Consider the following 27629-nt stretch of genomic DNA (forward strand, 5'->3'; position numbering starts at 1 on the left):
ACAGCAAAAATAATTAGTTAGGAAAGGAAACTAGGTAAGGAAAAGGGAATACATTGAAGACTTGGGAGGCAGAGAGATGGGAGATCTTCAGGAAGTATCAAGTAAGTCAGTTTGGATAAAATGTGAAACTTATGAAGGGGTATTAAGTGCATCCATCCTAAAGGGTGGACCAGAGCCAAATTGCGAAGGACTTCAAAATCGAAACGTAAGAGTTTAAAATTGTATCCAAGAGGACAAAGCTTCTTGATAGTGACATAGACTCATGATTTAGAAATATCAACTTGGCAACTATGATCGTGGAGGGAAAACACTAGATACTAAGGAGAAAATTAACAGATATTTAATAATCCAGGTGACAATCAATGTACAGAAAAGCCAGATGAGAAATGTGTTGTAGAGGAAGTAGCAGTAAAACCTGGTAATTTTCATCATTGTACCCCTTTAACACCTACCATATTTCTTTACAACTAGTAAGTATTAAATAAATGCTTGTTAAGAGAATGAATATTAATAAATAAAAAATGAATCTGATTTAGGTCTGATGTTGATTTCTGGTTCTCCAACACGCTCTTATTGTTAATTTTGTTCTATTCCCCATATCCCAATGGGCTTGCCCATTGGAAGGTAGAATCACATATTGTCTATGTTTGTCAATGTACATATATTGAACTGGTTGTGCACTAAACCATGTTTATTCTGTTTGCAGATAGGTGACCCTGGGGGTAGACTTAGTCAGATGTATGTAAGAAACAAGTCCCTAAAAGTCAAAAACACCAGAGAATGGATGGATAGGTTATGTTAGGAAGTAATTAGTTCCCCCATCACACTGGAGAAAGTGAGGCAGGGGGAGAGAGTATCATGTTTTTAAGCAGAATTTGGATGCCCATTTTTCAGAGATATTATAGATGGAGTTTTTGTTCATATGTGATTTGGGCTCAAAGTTTCCATCTCTGTTTTTGAATCATATTAAACTTGCTATTACTGATAAATTATTAAAGTTCAATTTTTCTGTAATCTTTTCCCTCTCAAATTCTTTTTAAGGGTTAAGTATTATTACAGATAGGTAAGGAGAGAAGAGGGGGAATTGGCAGATAAGTAGGTAGCTAGACAGACAAGCAAATAGAGAAGGGGAAGATAGAAAAGGAGAAGAGAGTGGAAAGTGAATATTTGCATATTGAATCATACATCTTAAATTGCTTCAATTATCTTTTCAGGAATACATTTGTACAGAAAATAAACTGGTCCTAAGAAAATCTAAAAAAATCATATTTAAGAATGCTAGCTCATTTTACAGAACACTCTGGTTTAATCAATTCACAGTGTGCGTGTATTTAATTCTTCCACAGTTAAATGGGCCATCAAACTACACAATCTTTGTACATTCATTAAGAAAATGCATATATTGCAATATACATTATGGTAAATTCCTGATTTGGGGGCTTCTTCCTGATATTTTTATATCTTGAATATTTAAGCGGCTATGTTAGATGTGTTATTGCTCCAGAGATTTAAGAGAAGTGATGAATTTCAAGCTTTCCAGGGAGTTTCTTCATATAGATCTAAGACTGTCTTTCTTTTTGTCTGTCTGTCTATCTATCATTTCAAGCACTAGCTAATTAAATGTGAACTTTCATTAAAATATAACTATTTCTTTAAGAAGCTCTAGATAGAATATTTTCTACTCCTCTTCTATTGAGTACATTTTTTTTTATTCCATAAGAACCATGTTGCTGAAAAAACAGCAACCAGAACAACAACAACAACAACAACAACAAAAAGCAAGAAATTCAGTGTGCTTCATTTTGCACTCAGAGTTTGACAATTCTCTCTCTGGAGGTTGAGAGCATTTACATGATGAGTTCTTTGGAGTTGTCTTCCATCATGGTCTTGATTAAAGAAACTAAGTCTTTCATGATTGGTCAGACTTAATAATGCTGCTGTTATCAAGTTTTTTCTCCTGATTCTGCTCACTTTCCTTTGCATTTCATATAAGTTTTTCCTGCTCATCATTTTTTATAGCACAATAGTTCATATATTCATATATCGCAACTTATTCAGTCATTCCTCAATTGATGAGCATGTCCTCCATTTCCAACTTTTTGCCATCACAAAAAGAACATACACGTAAATACATACATATATGTGTGTGTGTTTGCATATATATATATATATATATATATATATATACATGCATAAATATATTTCTCTCTTTTTATTTGGTCTCTTTGGGCTATAGACCCAATGGTGGTATCGCTGGGTCAAAGAATAGATTGTCTATCTTCCTTCCTTCCTTTTCTTATTATTTCTTCCTCCTTTCTTTCTCTCCTGCTTAGCAATTCTTGACACACAATACATACTTGGCAAAATGTGTTGATTTACTTTATTTTGTTTGCTTTCTCTCTTGTTCTATCTCAGCAGACAGAAGACCACTCACACAGCAGTTATGACATCTGTATTCTCTATTATCATCAGCACTTGGAGTCATATAGTCTAGTGTGCCCTTAAAATATATAATACAAGCAAGAACAAAGTAAAAATGCAAAATGAGTCTGTGCTATATAGTATATGGAATGCTTATAGGTGAACTAAACCTAATGAATAACTAGAAAGTGGTATTTTTTTCAGACAGTGCCCTTGGTTTCATCTATGTAGAGAACTCCCAGTATGGAAACTCTTGCCACCTATGTAGATTAGCAACTCATCTGCACATTATAGAAGAAAATTTAATCAGTGAACATAATAGATGATCTAGATTAGTAGTTTCAAATTCAAATAGAAATGAATCCCTCTTACCTGCATATTGACTTAGAAAACCAAAAATCAACATTACATATGTTGTATTACACTTATATTTATTTTGCTAAAGATTTCCTAATTATATTTTAATCTGATTTGTAGGTCAGACAGAGAGATTGATACATGTCATATATAATGATGATCTGTTTTTTTCTATTTCACTTTTCAGTATATAAAACAACTTATATAATTTATTCCTCTCAAAGATCCTGTGCTCATCGGTCAGCCATGACTTATTAAGATTATTCTAGGCATTGAGGATACCAAGAAAGTCTTAAAAGAACTCTCCCAAAAACATATATTCCAATGGGGCTGCAATATGTGAATAATTAGTCACACATAAGATAAATATAAAATAAATGGAAAGCAATTGAAGAGAAGTCATCAGCAGTGGAGATGAGAAATTATCTACATGAGCTTTCTGTGGAAGCAGAATTTGACCCAAATTTTGAAATCAGGCAAATCCAAGGCAGAGGTGAGGTGTCCGAGCTTTTTAGTCATCGAGGACAGCCGATGTGAAGGTGGAGAGGTGGGACAAGCACAATTTTGTGCTTGAGGAGCTACGGAGAGATCCAGGTTCCTCGATCATGGAGGAGATGGAGAGAAGAATTTATATTTGACCTTGGAGTTCATAGGGAGCCACCAGGAGTTCACTGGGCAGAATTAGGGTTTGGAAATTTGCCTTAGAGTGGAAAGGATATCCAGGGGAAGGTAATCAAATGTTGAAGAGTTTCCAATACTGTCAATTCAACCTAAGCAACATCTCTTCCATTGTTTTCCAAGCTTAGAAATATTTGATGTTTTCCAAGGTCAACTAGCTAGTAAATGTTAGAGAAAGCACCTGAGAAAGTCATCTGCCTGGTCTATATAACCCTTATACTTCCATACATCCCGTCCACCCACTCCATAAGTATCCTTCACACTGCGTCTGGAATAATTGCTTTTATGTGTAGATTCCTATCTATCAGACCTTCTACTAAAGAAAGTTTCAGCGCTCCCCTGTTGCCAGCTTTACAAAGTTCAACCTCTTTTGACCGGAATCTAAGATTTCTTTTCAGAAACTGGAGTCACCAAATCTTTTAAGTCTTTTTGTAGTATTCCATTCCACTTAGTGTATGTTCCAGCCAAAATGGATACTTCTCCGTGCTCTAAATCTGTTTCACACTCTTTGCTGCCATGTCTTCACAGGGATGGTTCTCTATGACTGTAAGATCTTCCCTTCTACATCATCTGTATAACTCCTTCTCATCCTTGAAAGGCCAGTTCACATATAATCTCCTCTGGGAAGTCTTCTCTGGTCTCCCAGATAAACAAACTTTTCTTGGCTAGACTTCAAAGAGCATTTCCTTTACATTTCACTGACCACTTAGAGCACATGGGACTTGGCTCACACATTAGATGAGCTTACTTGGATCATTAGGAGAAAACAAAGGACAGTCATTCAAAGTTCCCTTTTTCACTGTTTCCCTCAGACTACCACACCCTCAGTGGAAGACTGAACAAGTGGGATCAGAACACAAATGCATGGAATATGGAGCCAAAGAACATGTTTCCAGGAGCACAGCTCAGGAAATAATGCAAACATGGCCCATTTGGGTGGGAAACCTATCACACAGTCATGTCTAGAACCCAAGTGTGAAGGGCATGTGTCTGGTAAAGATATACAACCAGCTCTCATGTAGCCCATGGCAGCTTTCCTGTTCTATAATCAGCTCCAGCCTGAGACACTCACTACCTGTGTTACCCTGGGCAAGGCATTCATCTCTCTTTGCCTTAATTGGCTGGAGAAGGAAATAGCAAACCACTGCAGTGTTTTTGCCAAGAAAACCTCATTTGGGGTCAAAATGAATTGGACACAATCACTGAAATAACATCAATAAGTCCATCGATGTTGGGCAAGTCAACTGTCTAGTTGCTATTCCTTTCTTGCTCCCCCTGGATGCATTGCCTCTGGAGAGTGCATCTTCTCCATTGAGAACATCATCTCTCTGTGAGAGGGGTGGACAGTATGTAATTTCCTGTTCAGAGTCTGGGGTTTCCCCCCTCCTTGGGACCATTTTTGCTGTGCATCTCTGCTAGCTCATGACACCCAAACAGTTCTTACACATTGTGGGGCCTTCAATGGTCTAGCCATTTCAGTTACAACTTCTCTGCTCTGCATGGTGACTACAAGTCTTTTCTAAGTGAAAAGAGCATAAAAGAGACTTCCCAATGAATACATAATGACCACAAACCACTCCAGTGTATCCCCCACTAGATGATAAAATCCATGAGAACAGCGTCTATAACTCATATAGACTTTGCAGCTCCCCCAATGTCCGGCACGTTGCTCTGACATAAATGAACACTAACAAATGTTTATTGAATTGAAATAGACAAGAGGCACCGGGAGATCCCTTCCCAATTAGATCCCTTTTTTCTATGAAACATCAGCTTCTGGGAATAAAAAGAGAATTTCTGTGCCAAAATTTCATTTCCAAATAAGGAAATCCAGAATTGTGTAGTATGCATTCTATTTTCCACTGCTCAACTCTGATTTTCCAAGAGAAACATAACAGGTCCCTCATTACTTATTCATCCTAGGCTATGCTCATTGGTCTTCAATATCAATACCTCAATTTAATACACCATTAGTTTTATCACTTTATAAAATCTTTCCCAAGTGACCAGTGTAAAAGGTAGGGAAGGTTATTACTCTATTGCAAAGGCTGATGAAGTCTCTTCCCATGAATTAAACAAGTAAATAGCCAGGCCTATATCACCATGTCTTTGCTGAAGGAGAATGCACATGTTTCCTCCCCACAATTCAACTGAAGTCTTTTAATAGAAGCAGTGAGAAATGGTCAATAAAGTACTTGAGATCAAGTTAGAGAGACCTTGGTTTGGATGCTGTCAGTTACATGTGTTTGCTCTGTAAACTAGGGCAGGTCATCATCACTTTTCTGAATTGCTATTCTCTTATCTATAAAATGGGTTTTCTAAGTGTCTATCCGGTAAGGTCAAAAAACAAACTATGTAAATCACTTGACAACATGAAGGCACTATGTAAATTCCAGTTTATTATTATTACTATTGATTTTAGTTCAATGGTAACGTTGGAGTATAAGCTTATGTCCTATAGGATTGAATTGCTCAAAGCATTTTTAATACCAGATTAGTAGCAGAGAGGATGGCAGGTATGAGGTGATGATGATGATGATGATGACGACGACGACAACAACGATGACAGTGATGGTGAGGAGGATGAGGAAGAAAGGAAGAATAAATTTAAGACAAATGGGACTGGGAGTATTAGAAGAATACATTGCACAAACTTTAAAATTCAGTCTAATGGAAAGCTGATGATGTTGCAAGGGAGCCTGCTTTGTCAGCAATCACTTTAAAAGCAATTGTACTGAACAGAACAAAATTACCAGAAATCTCTGAGAAAATTTAAATACCATCCAAAGAAATAATCAAACCAAAGAAAAAGTTTAACAAATGAAAAAATGAATTCAAGGGGGAGCTAAGATAGTGGAGAAAAAGCAGCAAACTCCCCTAAACCCCTCCAAGCCCCTGTAAAAAATGTCACAAAATAATTCCTGGAATGGCAGAAGTCACAAAAGGACAGGATGAAAATAATTCTCCAGCCAAAGACAACTTGAGAGGTCAACAGGAAAGGCAGGATGGGACAAAAGTGAGCTTATGGTCACTCCCAGGCCAGACTTCTTTAGATCATAGCACCTTAGAAAAACAAAAAAAATCTATGGGACCATAAAAGTATCTCTGAAAATAGCTGTACGGACCTCCTGAAGCTTGGGACCCTGGACCTTCACCCTGAAAGCAGAGTCCCTCTTGAAAAAGAGTCAACAGTCAAGAACTAGACTGGAAAAATAAGCAAGTAATTGAAAATTCTGATTAAAGAAAATAACCATATCAAAACACACACTCAGAAGAAGATAACAAAGTCCAACATGCAAAGCCTCCAAGAAAAATATGAATTGTTCTCAGGCCATGGAAGAACTCCAAAAAAATTTTGGAAATCAAGCAAGAGAGGTGGGGGAAAATTTGGAAAAGAAATGAGAATGATGCAAGACAATCATGAAAAAAATGATTCAACAGCTTGGTAAAGGATACACATACACACACACACACACACACACACACACACGTACACAAAATAACAACAACAAGGAAAATAATACCTAAAAACAGACTAGGCCAAATGGGAAAAGAGTTGCAAAAAAAGAAAAATACATTGAAAAGCAGACTTGCCCAAATAGCAAAAAAGAAGCACAATATTCATTGAAGACAAAAACTCTTAAAAGTCCAGTTGACCAAATGAAAAAAGAGGTATACAAGATCACTGAAGAAGTAATTCCTTAAAAATTAGAATTGAGTAAATGAAAGCCATTGACTTTATGAAAGTGACAAATTACAATAAAACCAAAAATATGAAAAAAATAGAAGGCAATGTGAAATATCTCCCTGGGAATAAAGCAACAAGTGACCTGGAAAATAGATGAAGAGATAACTTTAAAATTATTGGATAACCTGAAAACCATGATAAAAGAGCCTAGACATCACCTTTCAAGAAATTATCAAGGAAAACTATCTAGATAGTCTAGTACCAGAAGGTAAAATAGAAATTGAGAAAGTTCATTGATCAAATCAGGAACTTTATAGCCAAATTCTAGAGCTCCAATATTGCAAATAGCTAGAAGGTAACAATTTAAACATTGTGGAGTCAAAGTCAGAATAATACAAGATTTAGTAGCTTCTATATTAAGGGACAGGAGGGTTTGGAATATGATATTCCAGAGGGCAAAAGAGCTAGGATTACAATCAAGAATCACCTAACAAAACTGAGCATAATCCTTCAGGGGAAAATTACACATTCAAAGAATAGAGAACTTTCAAGTTTTCTTGATGAAAAGACTAGAGCTGAACAGAAAATTTGACTTTCAAATCTAACACTCAAGGAAAGCATTAAAAAGGTAAACATGAAAGAGAAATGGATTTTAAAAAGATTAAACGGTTTACATTGTTACAAGAGAAAGTGATATTTGTAACTCATAAATAATTTCTCATTATTAGGCTAGATATATACATATACATATCTGTGTATCTATGTATACACATATAATATATATGTGTGTATACACACATATAGATAGAGGACACAGGTGTAATTGTTAAACGATAATATCTAAAAATTAAAATTAAGGACCGAGGAAGAAGTGGGAGAAAGGGAAAGAGAAGACAAGGAAATTATCTCACTTAAAAGAAACAAACAAACAAAAAAAAAAGCAGAAGATGGGGGAGATGAAGGGAAAGCATGTGAGTAAACCTTATTTTTTATCAGAATTGACTCAAAGAAGGAATAACATACACATTCTAGTGAGTATAGAAATATATCTTATTCTATAAAAAAATAGAAGGGGTAGGAGATAAGAGAGAGGGAATGATAGAAGGGAGGGAAAATTGAGGAAGATGATAGAAGAAAAACATTTTTGAGAAGAGACGGGTTGAAAGGACAGAGAAAATAGAATGAAGGAGCAGGAATAGGATAGAGAGAAATATATTTAGCTATCATAAGTGAGAAGAAATTTGGAGCTAGTTTTTCTCCTAAAGACCTCATTTTTTAAATATATAGAGAATTAAGTCAAATTTATAAAAATAGAGCCATTTCCCAATTAAAGTAATCAAAAGATAAGAAAAGTTTTCAGATGTAATAATTAAAGATACTACTAGCCATATAAAATGCTTTAAATCACTCTGGATTGGAGGAATGCAAGTTAAAACAATTCTGAGATACTATCTCTTACCTATTATTTTGGTTAATGGGACAGGAAAAAAAAAAGACAAATGGTGGAAAAGATGTGGGAAACATACTGTTGCTGGAGTTATGAACTGATTCCACATTTCTTTAGAGCAATTTGTAATTGTGCCCAAAATGCTATAAAAACATGCATACCCTTTAACTGATCAATATAATTACCAGGTCTGTATCCCAAAAGACATAAAAAAACAAACAAAAAAAGAAAAGGACTTCTATATACAAAAATATTTATAGCAGCATTTTTGGAGGCAAAGAATTGGAAATTGAGCAGCTGCCCATCAATTGGAGAATGGCTGAATAAACCGTGCTATGTGATTTTGATGGGGCACTATTGTGTTGAGAAAAAATGATGAGTAGGATGTTCTCAGAAAACCCTGGAAAGACTTTCTTAAGCAGATGCAAAATGACATGTACTGTGTACAAAGTAACATCAATATTGTAAAAAAGCAGCGGCCATAAATAGCTTAGCTATTCTCAGCAACACAATGATCCAAGACAATTCTGAAGGACTTATGATGAAAAATGATGAAAAAGAAATTATAGTGCCTGAATACATATTGAAGCATACTTTTAAAAACATCTTTGTGAGGTTTTTTGGATCGGTGGTTTCTTTCACAACATGACAATTATGGAAATGTTCTGCATAACTACACATGTATAACCTATGCCAGATTCCTTGCCTCTTCAATGAAGGGGGTGAGGAAGAAAGAAAGGAAAGAATATGTAATTCAAAGTTTTAAGAAGGAAAGTTTAAAAAGTCTACATGTAACTGGGGAAAAATAAAATACTAAATACTTAAAAAAAAAAGTTCATTAAGTTATCTCATGAGTAAAGGCATATCAGACAATCACTCAAGATGGACAATGAGCTTGAGCCAGAATTTAGTGTGAACAGGAAATTGAATTGGATTGCATTCAACAAATTCAATGGGACTTTCAATGATTCCAAGATACTCTGTTGCCAAAAAAACAAAACAAAAACAAAAACAAAAAACCCAGACATTTATTAAACAATATTCTCTTGTTGGTGACAGTATGTGTTATGAATCATGAAATCAGCAGGATCTGAAAAGACTCTCAATTGCAGATGACTCAATTTCAATGAAAAGATATGTGGCCATAGGTTTAAGTAATTTATTGAACACATCAATGGATTCATTGCACAATAAATGACCTAAGGGTCTTATCAAAGATAGCATGTTTAGAAAAGAAATTAGTCAGGTTTTATAGTGAAAATGAGAAATAAAAGATGGATAGCCTAAGGGTTGTAGTAGTTACAATAGTAATTGCAAGATAAGCCCCTAGAGCATTGGACAGATTCTCTTTTGGAATTTATCAAAGGATATCAATAAAAATTCTACAGGACCAGAAGGTACTCGTGGTTTGGAGCCCTGTGCAGTAGTGAGATCAATCAGTACACATGAAAATAGTAAAATGAGTAATGGTTAATGAGGTTAGGAGACCGCTATATTCTTGAGTGGTTTAAATTAAGTTTGTTTCTTCTTAAGGACATGCCTTCTTTATCTACTAATATTTTGAATCTTCATGAAAAAAATGTTTTCATATTTTTCATATTTGTTGTGTCTAATCATCATAATTTCTGGTTTATTTCATGGGATTCTTGTGTTTGCTTCATAAAGTCATTTCTGGTCCTTAAATTACTAGCATTTACTTTTTTAGCAAAGATATTTCCATTGCTTTGTATTAATCTTCTGAAATAATCATTTTCTCAGGTAGAAATAATGTCAGAGATCATAATTTAACCTTAAACTGTTGTTATGGGCACTTTTTATGTCTATGCTATATTTTCCTCCATATTAAAGGGGCCTTGTTACAAATTAGTAATAAAATTGACATTTTCCAATGATATTTTTGGTTCAGGTCTATAGGCAAGCTTTGACAAACTAGATGGGATTCAATGTTTCAGCTTTATCTTTTTGACAATACATTATATTGTTGACCCCAAGTCGAAAAGCAACTTTAGATCCACAATCCCAGGACCTAAAGGACGTTAGATTAATCCCCAATGAATTCATGCCTTGGTCAGATCATTAAAGATGTGAAAACTCCTTGTAGTCCATGAGAGAATATTCTAGGTGTTCCTCTTGATAAACCAAAATAATTATTATTGTTCAAAATGTGGAGATCGATGTGGGAAAGATTCCTTTCTTTAAGCTTCCCACCGCTCCTGGTTAATGTAATTACCCTTTAACTCACAAATCCTGGTCCCTTTCTATTCCGATAGAAGATCGGGGCCTGTCCCCACCCGACTGGGATCTGAGCCAACTCGGGGCTACACCCAAAAGCCCCTCTAGCTAAATCTCCCATTATAAAAGGGACACACTGGGACCCCCTCTTTGCAGAGGTCCCAAACATGCTAGCCATGTCAGGACTCTCTGTCTACTGGACCCCCTGTCCAGTGCCCTCCCTATCTCTACCTTCGCCTATTTCCTTAACTATGCTTTAACCTTGCTTCCAAACCCAATAATAAACCTCTTTTATCAATCTAGCTTTCAGCCAATAAATGCCTTTATTGGGGACTCACGCTGCTACTAGACCTCATTTACTGCCATATCCTTGCGCCGAATCCAAGGGAGTTGCAGGGGAGCTCTGTTTGACTCCCTGTATCCCAAAGCTGCCACTAGACCTCAACTAAACCCTAATTTCATTTAGGTTCCCCAAATCTAGACCTCAACAGAGATCAGAATGCTTTATGTATTTGCCCCGATATTTAAAAGAAATGAAGAATTTCAAGGGATAGACAAAATGAGAAAATGTAAGGAATTCTAAAACAAACACATACAAGAAAAATCCTTTTTAAATCATGCTTTCAAAAGATAAAATGAATGAATGAGGGAGTAATTGTGTGAAGGAATGAATTAACTAACAAATGAAAGCATTTATGAAATACTTCACTAAATAGAAATAGAAAACTTAGACGGAGCCTGTCCTCCAAGTGTTTGCAGTGTAAAGAGTAAGAAACAAATCCAGAGGAGCAATGACATGGGAATGGACTTATGTTCTTCTGATTCATAAAGACAGTGAGTGGAATAAAGGTTGGGGTAATGGGAACACAAATCAAGAGGAGAATAAACTCTGTCAGGAGATCATGAGCAAAACCTTGATAAGATTAGCATGATAATGTGCAAAGTAATTAAACTAATTATCAATTAAACTAGATTGTTGAATAAATTAATGTGCTTAATACTTATTTATTGATCGCCTGACCTTTTTTAAGGCTCTTCCCATGTGAAGAGGTGTTGAACTCCAATCCCAGGCTCACATTTTACAAGTCCATGAACAGACAATCCCTAAATTGTGGTGTTTGGGGGCAGTTTCCTAGGGAGGCCCCAGATCTTCTCTGGATTAAAGGGTCATCACAAATTTGGCTATTCCAAAGTGGATGCAAATCTCATCAGTTTAGGGAAACGATGGTTGGAGAGAGCACGGACTGTGCCTTCTGGTCTTCTCTGGGCCGATAATTTTGTTCACTACCATTTTTTTCAAATTTAGAAACACTTTTCATGGTTATTAATGGCTATCTATAGTACATCTCAAATGTGACATTTTTCAAAAATTGAAGCTGCTGGAATTAGGAGGTTGCTAAAGAACAGAAAAGTTCACAGCGCTGGAAAATCTGTCTCTGCCATTCCCTCCCCCAGCCAGGAACCTCAGTCCTCTCATTCTGCTAATGCCAAGAGACCCAGGTATTCCCAGGCTCCATCGGGCTTTTTTCTGCCTCCTGGGGAACAGAACCTGCCATCAAGCATTTCAGTTGGAAAAAATTTTAAAAGGCATGAATATGCAAACATCTTCAATAAGAATGGTACATTATCTCTCGTTTAGCAACAGTCAGATATACAGCATAAAAAATGCATTATTTCCAAGGAAACATCAGAGGCTTCAGTTCCCCTTTCCTGTTTATCCACATTTCTAACCCTGTGGCAACTTTTACCTTGAAAGTTTAATAAAGCTCCATGTGTTTGAGCTAAAAGGGAGAGGTGGCCTATTGTGTGACAGGATCCAGGATGCAGCAGGGCAGTCCTTGGATTTAAAATTAGAGAAATCAGGGAAGGAGACTGGGTTCAAATACCTGCACGGTCAATTTTCCATAGGGCTGGGAGTTAAGTGACTGAGAATTCTTGCATCCCTCATGTTCCCCCTATGGAAAATTAAAGATGGGACTAGATGAGTTCTAAGGTTTGCTTTTAATAGTCAATCCCAGGATTCGGCATCACTGAGAAAAATAATTTAATAAAGTCTGCCAAGAATAGCAATTACAGAAAAGCAGAATTTAATGAAAAAGATGAGTTGGGGTATTGTGGGCTACTTTTCCACAGGGTGTATGATTTGATAAAAGCGAGGTCATTGGAAACAGGAGAATAACTCAAGAGAGGGAAGTGGTTTTGAATCATTTGTCCTGAGATTTCAGGCCACACCATTTTGCACCTTGAACTTGTACGTGATCCTAGAGTTTTATCTACACTTTCCCAATTGTGAAGGTTGCTCAAACTGTTGGAAATGGCGTTTCTGGTAGCCACGAGAGAAACCGCTACTTTAGTATCCTGTGTGATGACCAGAGATTCGAGAAGAGAGTTTTTGGGTCAGAGTGGAGTAGTTACTGAAAGCTTTTGTGTCTTCCTGGCTTATAGTGTGAGCTTTGGCAATTCATTATCCCTTCCGTTGTTGAACTTCCTCATGTGTGAATAGAGAGCTGGCTGCCAGATCGAATGCACCCAGATCTCTAACCCTTTGTCGAGCCCTTCTTGGAGTCCCTTTGTCTTGGTCGCCTGCATCACATACACAAACACCCATCACCCTAATTATTAGCTCTGTCTTGTTGGTTCTCAAAAAGCCCCCAGTTTCTTGGAGATAAACCAGAAGACAGGGAGGTGGCCTTGGGCCACCCTTCTGGCTCTGACCTGATGATTCTGTGACTCAGTATTACTCTGCATTTGCTGCGGTGCTCTCCCCCAGGCCAGACCCAGAATAGAGGCTCACTGTGGTGTAACAGAGTCAGGAAAATGTGTTGCTTCTTTTGTTCAGTATTTTCAGTGGAGCTGACTCTTCATAATCCCATTTGGGTTTTTCTTGGCAAAGATATTGGCATGGTTTGTCTTTTGCAGCTCATTTTATGAAAGGGGAAACTGAGGCAAGCAGGATCAAGCAGCTTTTCCAGAGTCTCACAGCTAGTAAGAATCTGAAGCTAGAACTCAGGTCCTCCTGACTGTATGGCCTTCCCCCTGAACCAACAAAAAAACTGCATGTTATAAATATTCTATGCAAGGGCAGATAATTTAGGCTTAGACAGGATGAGGGGCAGCTGGGTGGTTCAGTGAGCAGACACTGACCCTCTGGTCAGGATGACCTGAGTTCTGGATTCAGATACTTCCTAGCTGTGTGAGCCTGGGCAAGTCATTTCACTCTGTTTACCTCAGTTTCCTCATCTATAAAATGAGCTGAAGAAGAAAAGGGAAAATGCCTCCAAGTGTGTTTGCCAAGAAGACCCCAAATGGGCTCACAAAGAGTAGGATGTTCCTGCACAACAAATATAACACGATAGTTGGGGCTAACCGATGGGGTACAGAGATGGGTGGGCTGGCTCACAGCCAGGAAGAGGCCCCTGCCTCCTGCACAGCCCGGTCAGTCCTGGCTCCAGGAGCTCCAGGGTTCCCCGGCCCGTTTCTGGCTTCTCCTCGCTAAGTCAAAGCACCAAGGCCAGAATACGGCGGAGATCTCCTGTGGCAGAGCTGGGGAGAATCCCGCCACGACGCCAATGGCCGGTGGCCTTGGGGAGGATTTTCCCGGGGGCATTAAAGCGATTGCGGATGCTGTGCTCTCTGTCCCCCAGTGAGCTGGCGGAGGCAGCGTCCGAGGGCAGCTTCTGCCTGTCACAGAGTGGGCAGAGGTCGCTGGACTTTCCTGTCCACATTTACAAGGCAGGCGGCTCTGGGCGAGCCTCAAACCCATGCTTCCGCCTCCAGGCCAGGGTTCCGTGTCCCGGGGAGGTCGCAGGGAGAGCTGGCAGACCCGGGTTTGTATTTCCAGCCCCAGCAGTCGGCCTGCTGGCACTCAGAACTATCAGGTATCAGTCCTCACCTTGGCAGAGAACTTGGCTTCCTGCCCGAGAATCCCTGAGGCGGGAAGCTTCCTGGGAACTGCGGCCCGGAGAGCTCCTCTGGGAGGGCCGGGAGGGTGGCAACCCCCCCTTCCCCCCCGAACAGTTGCATGGAGATTCTTCGGAAGCAAATATTGTGAAACCAGCCGGGAGCGTCAGCGGCTGGAAGCGCAGCTGGAATTGCGCAGCCGGGGCTCGCCCGACGTCAGCCAGCGCCACGGGAGCCCCTCCGGGCTTCGTGTTCCTCCGAGGCTTGGAACAAGTTTGGTGTCTGGCCATGGCGATGACTTGTGAAGTTGGTGCCTTGGGAGGAGCTGGATCGTCAGGGGGCTGAGGCTGGTCGGGGCCTGAAGCAAGAGCGATTGAAGGGTTGACCTGGTCATTGAAAGGTGGGAGCTACTGGGCCCCGAGCTACAGGAACGGGCTCCCCAAATGCCATGAATACAAAAAAGAGCCTCCTGGCTCATTTGCCACAATGGGAGGGATGGCGAACCATGCTCAGGTGCCCATCACGATGCCAATGTATCACATGCCAGCAGAAAAATGAACCAAGAATTGGGAGGGAGTTTTTCAGAAGCCACAGATGCCCACAAGAAGGTGGGAAGATGACCCAGAAAAAGTGGAGAATATGTGTGGAGTATTGGGTAATGTTAAGATAGTTTATCTTTTAATAACATAATAATTCAACTTCTTCTCTGGTAAAAAGGGAGGGCCAAAAAGTTTTAAGTGGATTTTCAAGATCGTGGAGTCCCACGTCCCTACCGAAGGGATAACTGTATTTCAGCTCTAAATCTTAGGCCCCCTTGGTCCTCGGGGCTTGGATGTTGGGATCTTCTAGTTCTTAGAATCCCTGTGAATGGGACAGCCTATCTCACATCAAAGTTGCTGGAGAAGCTCTATTCCACTTTGCTCATTTCCCCAAGGAGCCAAAAGATGGTCAGATTGGAAGAAAATCCCCTAGCAAGAGAGAGGGCCAGAAAAGTGAAGATCCGGGCCTACCTTCCAAGCCTCATCTTCCCTGACTCCTTGCTGTTGCCTTCTTTTTATGTGAGAGGCAAATAACAGTGAACTTCTCCTCATCTGGAAAATTAGAAACTTGAAAGTCCAGCACCTTCAGCCAATGATCGAATGGACTTAAGACACTAAGTCCAATGTCAAATGTAAGAAATAAGAGTCAAACAGATGAATCTCAAATTGGAAAAAATAATAAGAGGAATATTACAATTATGTGATTATGATCAGTATAGCCAGCAGGATTAATTTAAAGCATTTATGTTTCTCTTAAGTATCTGGCACATCCTAAGTCCAGAGGCTGCAAAAGCAAAAAACAAACAAAACAGAAAAAGGGAGACACTCCCTGGAGGAAAGCCACAGATATAACGAAGTGGTAGCTCCAGAAAGGAGTTCCAGTTGGGGATCATAGAGATTGCTCGCCATTATTCCCTAGCACTGTTCATTGGTTTGCCCTTTCCAGAATGGAGCATGGTGCAGCTGTGATTTCTGCATCCAGAGCAATAAGTGGAAAGAGAAAGAAGGGAAATGTTGGGGGGTTGACAGGAGCGAATGTCAACATGGTGGAGTGGAGTTCTGGAAGATTTGGCCAGGTCTGGCTAGAAGTGGGGAGGCAGGGGACTTTGGCTGACTCTCCAATTAAGACAGCAGGATTTCTAAAGATGTATGACCCCAGTTCTCAGGGAAGATTAAGTCCTCCAACACCAGTGTATTATCTGGAAGGCCCGTGGTCCAGGTGGTGAGAAGCATGGCGGCGGGTGACAAGAAGCTGCAGGGGTCCATCCAAGTAGGACATTTGTGTCTAATTGTTCCTTTTATCCTTAGGATGAGAGAGGTGCTACTCTTGTCCCCATTTTCCTGGTGAAACTGGTGCTTGGAAAAACCATGTTGATTTGCCCAAGGTCACACAAACAGCAAGTGTCATAGGCAGGATTTGAATCTGAGGATTCTTGATTTTAAGGCTATTCTATGTGGCTAAAATGCTTTGCCTCTCAGCTACAACTTAAAACTCCCAGTGGGATGAAATAAAATTTCATTTAGTTAGATTGGAAGGATTATCTCAGAAAAATAATTTACTACAGAGGTTCTCAAGCTGGGGTTTGTAGATAGATTTCAGAACATAAATGAGCTTAGGAAACATAAATATATTTATTAAAATTTTAAAAAACCTGAGAAGGAGGTCTGCAGGTTTCACCAGACTGCCAAAGGAACCCATGACATCTTAAAGATTAAGAACCTCTTAGCCTAACCTAGTTTTATAGATGAGGAGTTTAAGGTGCAAGGTCTTAAAGATTACTACCCATGGCAGAGCTCATAATTTAAACACGTGTCTTTTGGTGTTGAACCCAAGCCTCTTTCCTGATACTATGTGCTCTTCCCATCATCAAGAGCCTTCTGCTAATATTTCATACATATTAAGAAACTGGATTTTCTGCAACACAAATAAAATTCTTAATAATGGTCACCTGATTGTCATCAACAGTCTTTTTTAGAATTTGACCTTAAAAACCTCTAAACTGTTTTTAAGAAGAAGCGAGAGCAGGGAAAGAAGGCAGAATGTTGGAAATTGGAATTAAAATTAAAATGGAAAATGGAATTAAATGAAAAATTAAAAAAAAAAACCTTTGTCCCCCTGTGTATAGGTGGAATAATTGAATAAGGTAAATATGGAGAGGATTTGGTTTTGTCCTTTCGGGGTATTCTGGATAGTCCTTTCCAAGTCGGTGATTTAGGAGATCAATCCTGAGCTGCCTAAAACACAAGGAGATAAAGGGACTTGCCCAGTATCAGAAGCAAGTAATCACTTCACTCTAAATCCAACATTGTAGTAATACTTCCATTCTACCTGACAGAAATGAGAAGATAAATAGTTATTTTCACGTAGCCAAAGCCAAACATAATGCTTTTCCAGCCTTCTCCCATGGCCCTTCAAAGAGGGGGAATAAAAGGCTGATACCTTTCCATTTTACTGAACTAACCGAGGGCTAATGTGTGGAAGCCCGGTCTTTAGGAGGAATAATCCGGTTTTACACCACTTGGGACAGAGCTGTCTGATGGGCTCATTAACTGCCTGGGACTGTCATTGTTTATGAAGATATTATCTAACTTCTACATGGGGGTGTTAGAGAAGGAACATCTGCTTCTGGTCATAGCAGGGGAACCTCTAAGGTCATTCCCAATTCTCAGATGCTCGAATTTTTTTGTTTCTGGTAATGAATTATTTGCAATAAAATATACTTTCCCTGAAATACCTGCCCATTTCAAGAAATACTTTGGCTAACCTAGTTTCCTAGGGGAGTGTCTTCATGGCCTACCTGCCTCGGTGCAGAAACCAGCTTTCTCGGTAGCTATAAGGTATTTTTAGGGCCTGGGAATGTCCGACTGATTTGAAATACATTTTCTGAAAATAGTTAAAGGTTCTGTGACCTTTCTGTGACTGCCTTTTTCTCAGCCTTACTTCCAGGCTCAATGCAGAGCTTACCTTTGCAGACATCTTAGCAGTCCACCAGGATGGTTCTTCAAAGTATAGATTAATACACATTTTTAAAATTAAAAAAAAAGTGTTCCTTTGAGACAGATATACAGAAAGATGTCCCATATCAACTGGATACTTCAAGCAAAACAAGATAGTATTGTGTAAGGTTTTGGATTACGTAGAACATAATTTCTCAAGCATATAATTTTGGAAAGGTTCTAGGCTTTGAACGCTCACTTTTCCAATTATTATGGAGTCACTTAATTTCTGGTTCTTGGTCTCCTTATGGAAAATGGTGGAATGGGATTGATTTCCATGATATCTAGGTTCCCTTTCAGCTCTAGATCAGTGTTCCTTTGGATTTCAAATTACAGAAAGGAGGTCAATCTACCTTTTGTTTTTCTTTAGATCAGCTTGTAAGGGTGTTCATATACAGTTCTCCCTTCCATGTCATAAAAGTTAGGGGCACAGTGCCCCTGCAATCTGGAAACTTCATGGAAAATGTTTTGGCCCTCCCTTTGTACTAGAGGAGAAGTCTGACTTTTTTTTTCTTTTTCTTTCATGAAGTCTTTCCAGTACCTTATTATAAAATTTGGGTTGATATTATATAATACCATACATATATTTAATGCATTTCTCAGTCTCCAAACTCTTTCTGTGTTGTCTGTAACCTTTACCTAGTGATAGTTTCTGCAAAACTCCCCTCAAATTTCTATTTCATTTATGTTTCTTAGGATATAGAAAAACCATGATGGGGAAAGTCGCAATATGGAAGGGGATAACTGTATTTGGGATCAGATCTCTTCTGAGTTTTTTCATCAATTGAAATCAACCCTGAGGTCACAAAGTCACAGATTTTGTTGGATGAGAGGGACCTGAGGATCAGATCATTAATTTTGCAGATGGAAAACAAAAGCTCAGAGGAGAGATCCAGCTTGCCCAAAATTATATATCTTGTAGGGTGACTGAGCCAGGACAAGAATTCAGTGTTCCCAACTTGATCTGGTTCTTTCAAAGGGGCTATAAAAGGGCAAGTCTATATCAGGCAAAGGTATCCAAGCAGACCAGGAAATTTGCTCCAAACATAGCTCTTTCTCACACTAGTTAGTTGGCCTATAATGAAATGCAGTGTGAACAAACACACGAGAAATGTGGCTGGATCTTAACAATCAAAGTGTTGATGGAGATGGTTTGATGAGCTCTCAAAGCAGCCCCAGGAAAAAATGGGGGCGGGTGGGGGCTCAGGTAGGGAAGATGGAGGGACGGAATAATCACACGCTCAGCAGTTGGATCACAAAATCTTGAAAATGTCACCCGTTTTTGTTGTTGGACCTGTTGTCTCATCTGTCAAATGAGGGAGAGACACCTTCCTGCTCTAACTCAAGACTGTTGTTTCTCTTCCTGATATCATGGTGCCCTTCAGGTTCCTCCATTGTTTGTCAGCACTACCCTTCCTTTCTCTCTTGTATTTTTCCCAGCCTTTCTAGAGTCTGCATGAATAATCAGAGCAGGGCTAGCTCCTAAGGGAGGAATGAGTGACCCTTGTCTTTAGACACCGTCTATTTGGGAGTATTCACCTGATCAATGAATGGATGTGGGTAGAAGCTCATCTTCCATAGAATTTCTCTTGCTGGTTCAACAAATATATTGGCAAATCCATGTCTTGGCTACGTAACTTGAAGCTGGTTCTGAGACTGAAGAACCTGGATAACTAAAACTATTGCTTAGATGAACTTGTAATTGCCTACAATATTTCAGCTAAATTTATTTCATTGGCTTAAATTATTGGAGTCATTCTTCTAGTCTCTAGTTCGATGTCTATAATCTTGGTTTTCAATAAAATTTAACATTAATACTTGCAAATCATTGGGCTTGATACTGAGCAAGATCCAAGGCTAATTTTATAGCTACAAAGACCCTGAGAGTCTGCAGGAGAGATAGGTCATGTCCACAAGTATTGACAAATTGACAACCTCAGAAGTATATTGGAATCACAGAAATTACCAGTACGAGAGTGAAGGAGAAATTACTTTACACCCTCTAACACCAATTTAATGTCAAATTGTCATGGTGCTTTGCACCTAATATGAGGAAGATCTGTTGGACAGGGGAAGAAGGAGAAATGGAGCGTTTTCATTTTATAATTTTTCATGTGAACATTTCCATTTAAATGTTTCAGAAAATATGCTTTAGTGAGGAAAAAGTTCCAGTTATGTCAATACTTGATGGATTTTTTTCTTGTTGACTACAAAAATGGCTCTTAGCTGCTGAATCAAGTCCTTCCTCGTTTACCTAGTTTTTAAGAGTCTCAGTAGTCTTGTAGTAGCAACATTACATCATGAAGGAGAGAAATCGGTTGTATTCCAACACCTAGGCTGGGCTGTAGTTCTACTGATTTCTTTTCCCCAACCCCAAGTATACCATAAACAGTGTGACTTCTTTGCCTCTACTTTGGCTATTCCTTTTGCTTGAGTGCTCCTTCTGTCTTCTCCCTTTACACAGCCTACATCTTACCCATCCTTACCTTCGATCCCTGTTTGACTTTCCCCAGGAAACCTTCCCTGACTACCCTGGTCCAATTTGAATACTGGCTTCTCTGAGTTCTTTTTGCACGTGTGGTCAGTCTCACACAATTTAGCCCTTCTCTTAATTTTTAGGGGGGATAAATTCAGTTAAAACCCATAAATGCTTATTAAGTGTCTTATACCATACTTTGACAACTAACCTTTAAGAGAATAGAGGTCATTTCATTCGATTCCATTTTATGATTGTTGTGTGCTCTCTTGGTGTTTCAAATAAATTGGATGGTCCTTGGGGGCAAAGAATACATCTTCTACCCCTGTCTAGTATCTGTCTACATTTTCCAAATGTTAGCACCTGAAGGAAACTTGGAACACAAAATAGGAGGAAGGGCCTTAGGGTCAAGAATTAAGAGATTTAGGAATTTTAGATTACTTAGTCCCCTCCACTTTATCTCCCTTATTTTATAGACAAGGTGAATGAGTTTCAGAGAAGCAGAGTGACTTACTGACTCACATAATAAAATGGCAACAGAGCTGAGGAGCTGGGACTAGAATAGACCCTTGTCCCTCCTACTCCATTGCTTTTCATTTGTTTTCCTTTGCAAAGCAATGTGAGGATCAGTTCTTTCCACCACCCCAGTCCCTGGCAGGTCAGAAGGATGTTCTTTCATGGTAAAGGAGCTTTTCATCCCACCCATGGATAACTCTTGGGACACACTCGGGGCAAGTCAGTCTCTGGAGCAGAGAATGGCCATGAGTGATTCATCCAGGAGACTCCATGCTGATTAACATCTGATCAGCTTCTAGAAACCCAGCCTCTACTTTCAGATTGCAAACAGGGCCCTGATATGTGCTTTGCATCCTGGAAGTCCTTACCTAGGCTTTCTATCTGTGCATGTGTATGTGTATACACAAACAGCTCTATTATATATAAAACTATATTTCAATGTCGTCGGTTTCCTTGGATATCCTCTATATTTTATTCTGTGTATTTAAAAACATTATTCCGAGGAAGGGTCCCCAGGCTTCTAAGAACCGCAGACCCAAAGCATTCGGCTTTTATGAGATGCTCTGTAATCCATACAAAGTTTGCACAGGGTTGAGACCCAAACTCAGATATTTGCCAAATTTCATTTCAGTCTGGGAAAAAGTGCTACTTCTGCGAATAATAAGGCATGTCAGGCAAGATACATTATTTTATGAGGCAAGTCAAAGAAATCTGATGACCACAGTGAGGCATTAAAAATTAAAAGAACTGCAGGAAAAAAAAAAAAAAAAACAGATCGAGAAACATAATGCACAAGCAATTTTCCATCGGAAAGTGATAAAGGGGTCTGGATATTGCAGTCTCGCACTGCCGGTTGCCTCAGGTGTTGGGGGCAAATGGATTTTGTACCGAGAAGGACAACGCGGTCTCTAGCAAATCTTACGCAGTGAAATATTTTAGTTCCTTCATATAGAGACATCGTACACCATGTCAACAACCATGAAAAACAATACAAAATGCTTTCAATTTAACAAGTAGAAAAATATAACTAGTATATATGGCAATTGTGAATCTAATACTGTACATAAGTAATTTATGGATTTTTACAAATAAATTATAGCTTCAATGCCCTTTGTTATTATTATTAATATTATCATCGATATTTTTGTCTTTCCTAGACACACACCAGAACTTAGAGTAGAAAGGTTCAGAACCTCGCTGGGGAGTCTAGTGCCAGTCAAATGTTCTGCCCACGAGCTCAAAGAATTTCTTATTTGGCTCATGAAAGTATTCGTGCAGTTTATTGAGTAGTTTGGGATCCACTTGAGGGTGTGCTCTTCCCTTTGACTCGTGTAAACACCGGTCTCTGCCGCTGTCCCTTAGGCAGTAGAAGCCTTTTGTTTTATTAAAATAGAAGTTTGAAGCATTGATTTGGGGAGCCAGCTTCAAGAACCGCTCTACTTTTTCGATTTCTGGGAAAGGGTCTCTAATGAGTTGATCCCCATCCACGATGTGAATGTGATCGAGGGGAAAGTACCGGAGCCAGTTTTGCATGTGAAAGTAATAGAGGCTCCGGTTTATTGCCTTGTACTCCACGTTGAGCTCCCCGTCTTTGATGAGGAATTCTTCGATGGACGGGTAGGGTTTGTGTTTTTGCACGTGGTTATAAAACACTTGCGTATAGTCAGACAGAACTCGCTCGCTGGGGTCTCGCAAGATCAGGAGCAGTCTGATGGAGGGGTTCATGTTATAAACTCTCTCAGGCACTTTGGATGAAGTGAAGTAGGCGGGGGTCTTTTCTACGGTGAGCTGATGAGGGGAAGAGTAGGGCATTTGACTGAGGTACCATTCCAGGCCGTTTCCATAGTGATCTTCCCAGTCAAAAAAATGGACTTCACTTTCAGCAGCCGCTATCCCCGGGTGCAGACTGAGCATCTCCAGCAGGGCTCGGGTACCGCCTTTCCTCACGCCGATGATGATCGTCTGGGGCAGCCGCTGGCTGGAACCGTTCGAAGGAGCCCCGTCTTGGAAGTCGCTTTGGAGAGAGCCTTTCCTCAACAGCTCTTTCTGTCCGGCTTCTGAGGGGCCTTCGGCTTGGGAGCCGGCAGCGGGGTGAGAAGGCACTAGCTGGGGCCGGAGGATGAGCAGCATTGCTCCCAGAATGAGTGTCGTCATGGTGGACGCTGGTCTGGCTTCACTCAGCTGGAGGAGGGGTCATGAAGCAACTGCTGCATAGAAATGCCTTCACACAGCTCCTCCTGGTCCTCGGCACATATATCTGGCAACGGGGATCTCACTGCAAAGGAAAAGAGACAGAGGTCAGCGTGGAGCCCAGCGAAGCCCGCAATGTCTGTGCCCAGGGAACTAAGGGGGGCGAGTCACCACCCTTCGCCTGGCCGGCCTCTGGGTATCTGTGAGACTGAGGGAGCTGGAGCTGAGCATCTCTCCCGGAGGCGTTTCCAGCTCTGATATTCAATGTCCTCTGGGTCCTCCCGGTTTCAGCATCCCAGAACCCTAGAGTGGTTAGAAACCTAATAAAGCAAGGGTCATGATGTTCTTAGGAGAACCCCGTGTCTGCCGGGGCTTATTTATAGATGACCAGATGCAGGCTCTCATAGCTCAAGGAAGCTGCACATATCAGTAATGGTGCTATTCAGGGCTGCTTTCCTATCATAGATCATTTTTGGCAACAACATCTGTACAAGGCAACACTAACACCCTCAGTAATATTCAGTGCAATTAAATATGAATGTCACACACTATTAATTATTCATTCCTTATGTGTTTATTGTTTGTCAATGATATTCATTAGTAAACATTTTTATTAGTGACTGTTTCCCTTGAATATTTGTATAAATTTAATCTTATTATTTAAGAATAGGGGTGGAAGCTGATTTCAAAGGATTCATGATAAAAAAAATGCCATCTGCCTCCAGAGAAAGAATAGATGTTGTCTCAATACAGACTAAAACATAGTGCATTTCCCTTTTCCCTTCTTCTCTTTCTTCCTCTCTTCCTTTCTCCTCCCTTCCTCCCTCTCTTCCTTTCTTCTCTTTTCTTTCCCTTTTCCTTCCTTCTTTTCTTCTTTCTTCTCTTTATGAGTCCTTTCTTCCTTCCCGTATTGAGCTCTGCCTCCTTCCCTCTCTCTCCCTTTCTCTCTCTCTCCTTCTCCTCCCATCTCACCCCCCCCCCACCCCGCCACCCCGGGGAACCATGATCAGTACTATATGGGATATGAAAAATATAATGCTTTCTCTTTTGGGAGAAGGAGAGAGAGAAAACTTTTCATGTAGTATTCCAACTCTGGCAAAGTTCAGATGAAGGAGAGAGCAGAGATTTTTATCCATTGAATTCTCTGTACCTCCCACCCAAAGGAAGCCTGAAAAATGAGGGGTAAAATGTCTGTTTAAGGAGAAGCCCTCGAATTGGAACAAGAGGTTTGGCAATTGTTAATGCTGTAAAGTTACCCATACATATAACCTGTAAATAAAAGGCTATTAAACAAAACAAAACAAAACAAAACAAACAAAAAAAAAGAAGCCCTCGTCCAATGCAGATCCCTTCTTCCTAGATGCCTTAAAAGTCTCTGAGAGTGACTGTGATCAAGCTAATTAATAACTGGGTGGCCTGAGGTGATGCATCTTTCTGAAATTACCTGGGGCATCCCCCAGGTAAAACACACACAGTCCATCCATTATTGGATTCCCAGTTAAAACATGGTCAGTTTGGTACATTAATATAGCTAATACTTCACTAACATAAACTGAGAAATTAGTCATCTATATAATATAAAGGAGCAATCAAAGAAAATTTTAGGCAAGTAACACATAAATATTAGATGGCATTAAGGTTTTAATACATGGGGACAAATATAGTGTTCATGGAGTTGGGGAGATATTTTCCCTATGAATAGCATGGACTCTATTGAGTTCCTTATAATTAAAGCTTTATATAAAAATTTATAAAAAATAAAAACCTGCCATGTTTCTGGTAGAAAATTAACTGAGAACAAACCATTTACCCCTCAATAGCAAAATGGTTAAATTGTGATATAGGAATATAATGACATGATGTTAGGAAGACTTCAAAGAGGCACTGAAAAGTTGATTTTTAATTTTTAAATTTGATAGTGTATCATGTTCCTTTCCAAATATATACTTTTTTCCAAATATATTCTTCCCTCCTTCCTCCTTAGAGAGCAATCACCCTCAAACAAAGGGGAAATGGAGAAAATAGTTTTGCACAACTAACCAACGTCCCTGTCATTCTAGCTGTCCATCCAATGCTTTATCTCTACCTCTGCTAAGAAGGGACCAGAGTGCATTTTCTCATCCTCGTTTGAGGTCAGGTTTGGTCTGTCTGCTTCTTTGTTTTTCTAGTTACATTTTTGTAGTCATTGAGTACATTGTTGTCTAGTTCTGGAACACAGGAAAAACTGTATACACACATCGATATAGATTCATGTATGTACATATTTATGGAAATATATTTACTACTAAAAAGTGAGGTAAGCAGAATCAAGAAAACAACATACATAAAGACTACAACACTGCAAAAGGAAGGAACACAAAACAAGCAAGCCTGGCCCTGGAGAAGGGCTGAGAAAGGTCCATCCATCTCTTCATTTCGGGAAGTGGGGGTAGAAGGTGTGAATGTGGACCACCGACTCTATCGCCAGATGAAGTCAATGTGTTAGCTTCCTGAACCGGCAGGTAGATAATGCACTGAACAGGACAATCTGGAGTCAAGAAAATTGGAGTTCAAATCCAGGCTCAGACTGTACTATCTGTGTGACTTCATTATTGTTTGTCTCAGCATCCTCAACCATTAAATGGGGAGCTTAATCCCCTACCTCCCAGGTTACCAGATAAGATTATTTATAAAGTGCTTTGCTTGATGCCTGCAATCTAGTAGGCACTTAACAAAAGGGAAGGGCCCTTTCCCTTTTTTGTTCTTCAATCTTTGTTGCAGTGGATAACTTTATGAGAAGGGAGTGAGCAAGGAGGAGTATATATTCATAAATCCAGGTAATATGAAAACAGAAGATATGATGAAAAATAAATTGTGTGTGTGTGTGTGTGTGAGACCTCTTACTTATAATTCATTTCATCTTTCTGAATCTGGCTCTTGTCCATGTGGCTCCTTCTCATCTGCATTCCCTCCCTCAAAGGGGCTACTGACTGGAACAGGAAGGAAGGCCTAGACTCGGACCTTGCCCTTGACACAGGCTGGCTCTTAACCCTCTAGGAAGCTCCCTAAAACGATAAAGTATTGATCTATATTGGTAGATAAGGTTTTCTCATCTAGGAATTCTTTATTTCACTTTAATTATGGGTCCATTTTCCATTCCAGTTCTTTTCTCAGACAGCCACTGTGTGAACCAAACATAATAATGTATGGGAAATCATTTGGTAAAGCACTACCCAAATATGAGCTATTATCATCATTAATCAAGGTAGATTTGAAATTTGCTTCATTAGGGTGAAATTCTTCAAACTGCACAAATGGAAAATGGAACCTGGGAGACCCTGTCTTGTCATCAAACCAGCAGGGCAAATATCCTATTATACAAATTTGGTTTGCTGATTTTTGAATGTATATTAAGCAGTAATGCAATTAAAGCAATGTCGGTCTTTTGAGAATCACAGACCTTTAGAGCTGTAGGAGACCTTGGAGATGATCTAGAATAATTCTCTAATTAGAAAATTTAAAACAAACAAAACCCAATACTGTCGTGAGACCAGGACAGTTGATAAAGCAATGATGCATCTTGCGAAAAACCGCCATGATTTCTTTGCTTGAATGGCGATTGTCCCAGAAAACTGTGGGTGCATTGTTCCTGTAGGTATAAGGCCAGGCTTTCTGTTTGTGGGCATTTTAAATGAGTTGACCACCGAGTTCAAACAATGGAACAACTGATCCATTCAGTCTGACTCCATTCCTTTTTTGAAGCTCAGGTCAACTGGGCTGGCCAAATGAACCCATTATTTTTGTATTGTACTGATATGACCTCAGAAATAGCAGTCGGGACGACCATCTTTGTGTTTGTGCTGAGAGCTAATTCCGAGATTATTGTTAGAATTGAACAGTCTTATGTTCAACCTCTTCTCTTTATTGAAGAGTTAATTAAAAATATTGCTTCCCAAAATACATGCTTTGTATTTTGCAATACACACTACTGATTCCCTAATGACTATGACCAGCTACTTCGGTCACTCCTTCCTGCAGATATTTGCTAAGCATCTACGAGATACAAAGCACTGTGCTGGGCACTGACGAGGAATACAGAGAAGTAAAAAGAGCTTGTGGATCATGATGGATTCATGAACAAGAGTCCCAAGTGCTGGCTTGCTCTTCCCCAGAAATGACGTGCCATAGTCTCCCTTAACCCACCGTGGC

General features: G+C 39.6%; 1 protein-coding gene across 1 annotated transcript in view; it reads right to left on the reverse strand.

Annotated features, from left to right (window-relative positions):
* Positions 1–22167: 22167 nt before the first annotated feature.
* HS3ST1 (heparan sulfate-glucosamine 3-sulfotransferase 1) overlaps positions 22168–27629 on the reverse strand; it is a 40777-nt gene continuing 35315 nt past the window's right edge. The window contains exon 2 of the mRNA XM_003773379.4: positions 22168–23526. Within this exon, the coding sequence (XP_003773427.1) occupies positions 22458–23405 (948 nt within the window). The 5' untranslated portion in view covers positions 23406–23526 and the 3' untranslated portion in view covers positions 22168–22457. The remainder of the gene's footprint in view (positions 23527–27629) is intronic.

The sequence above is a fragment of the Sarcophilus harrisii genome, chromosome 6 (genome assembly GCF_902635505.1).
Source record: "Sarcophilus harrisii chromosome 6, mSarHar1.11, whole genome shotgun sequence".
NCBI lineage: Eukaryota > Metazoa > Chordata > Mammalia > Dasyuromorphia > Dasyuridae > Sarcophilus > Sarcophilus harrisii.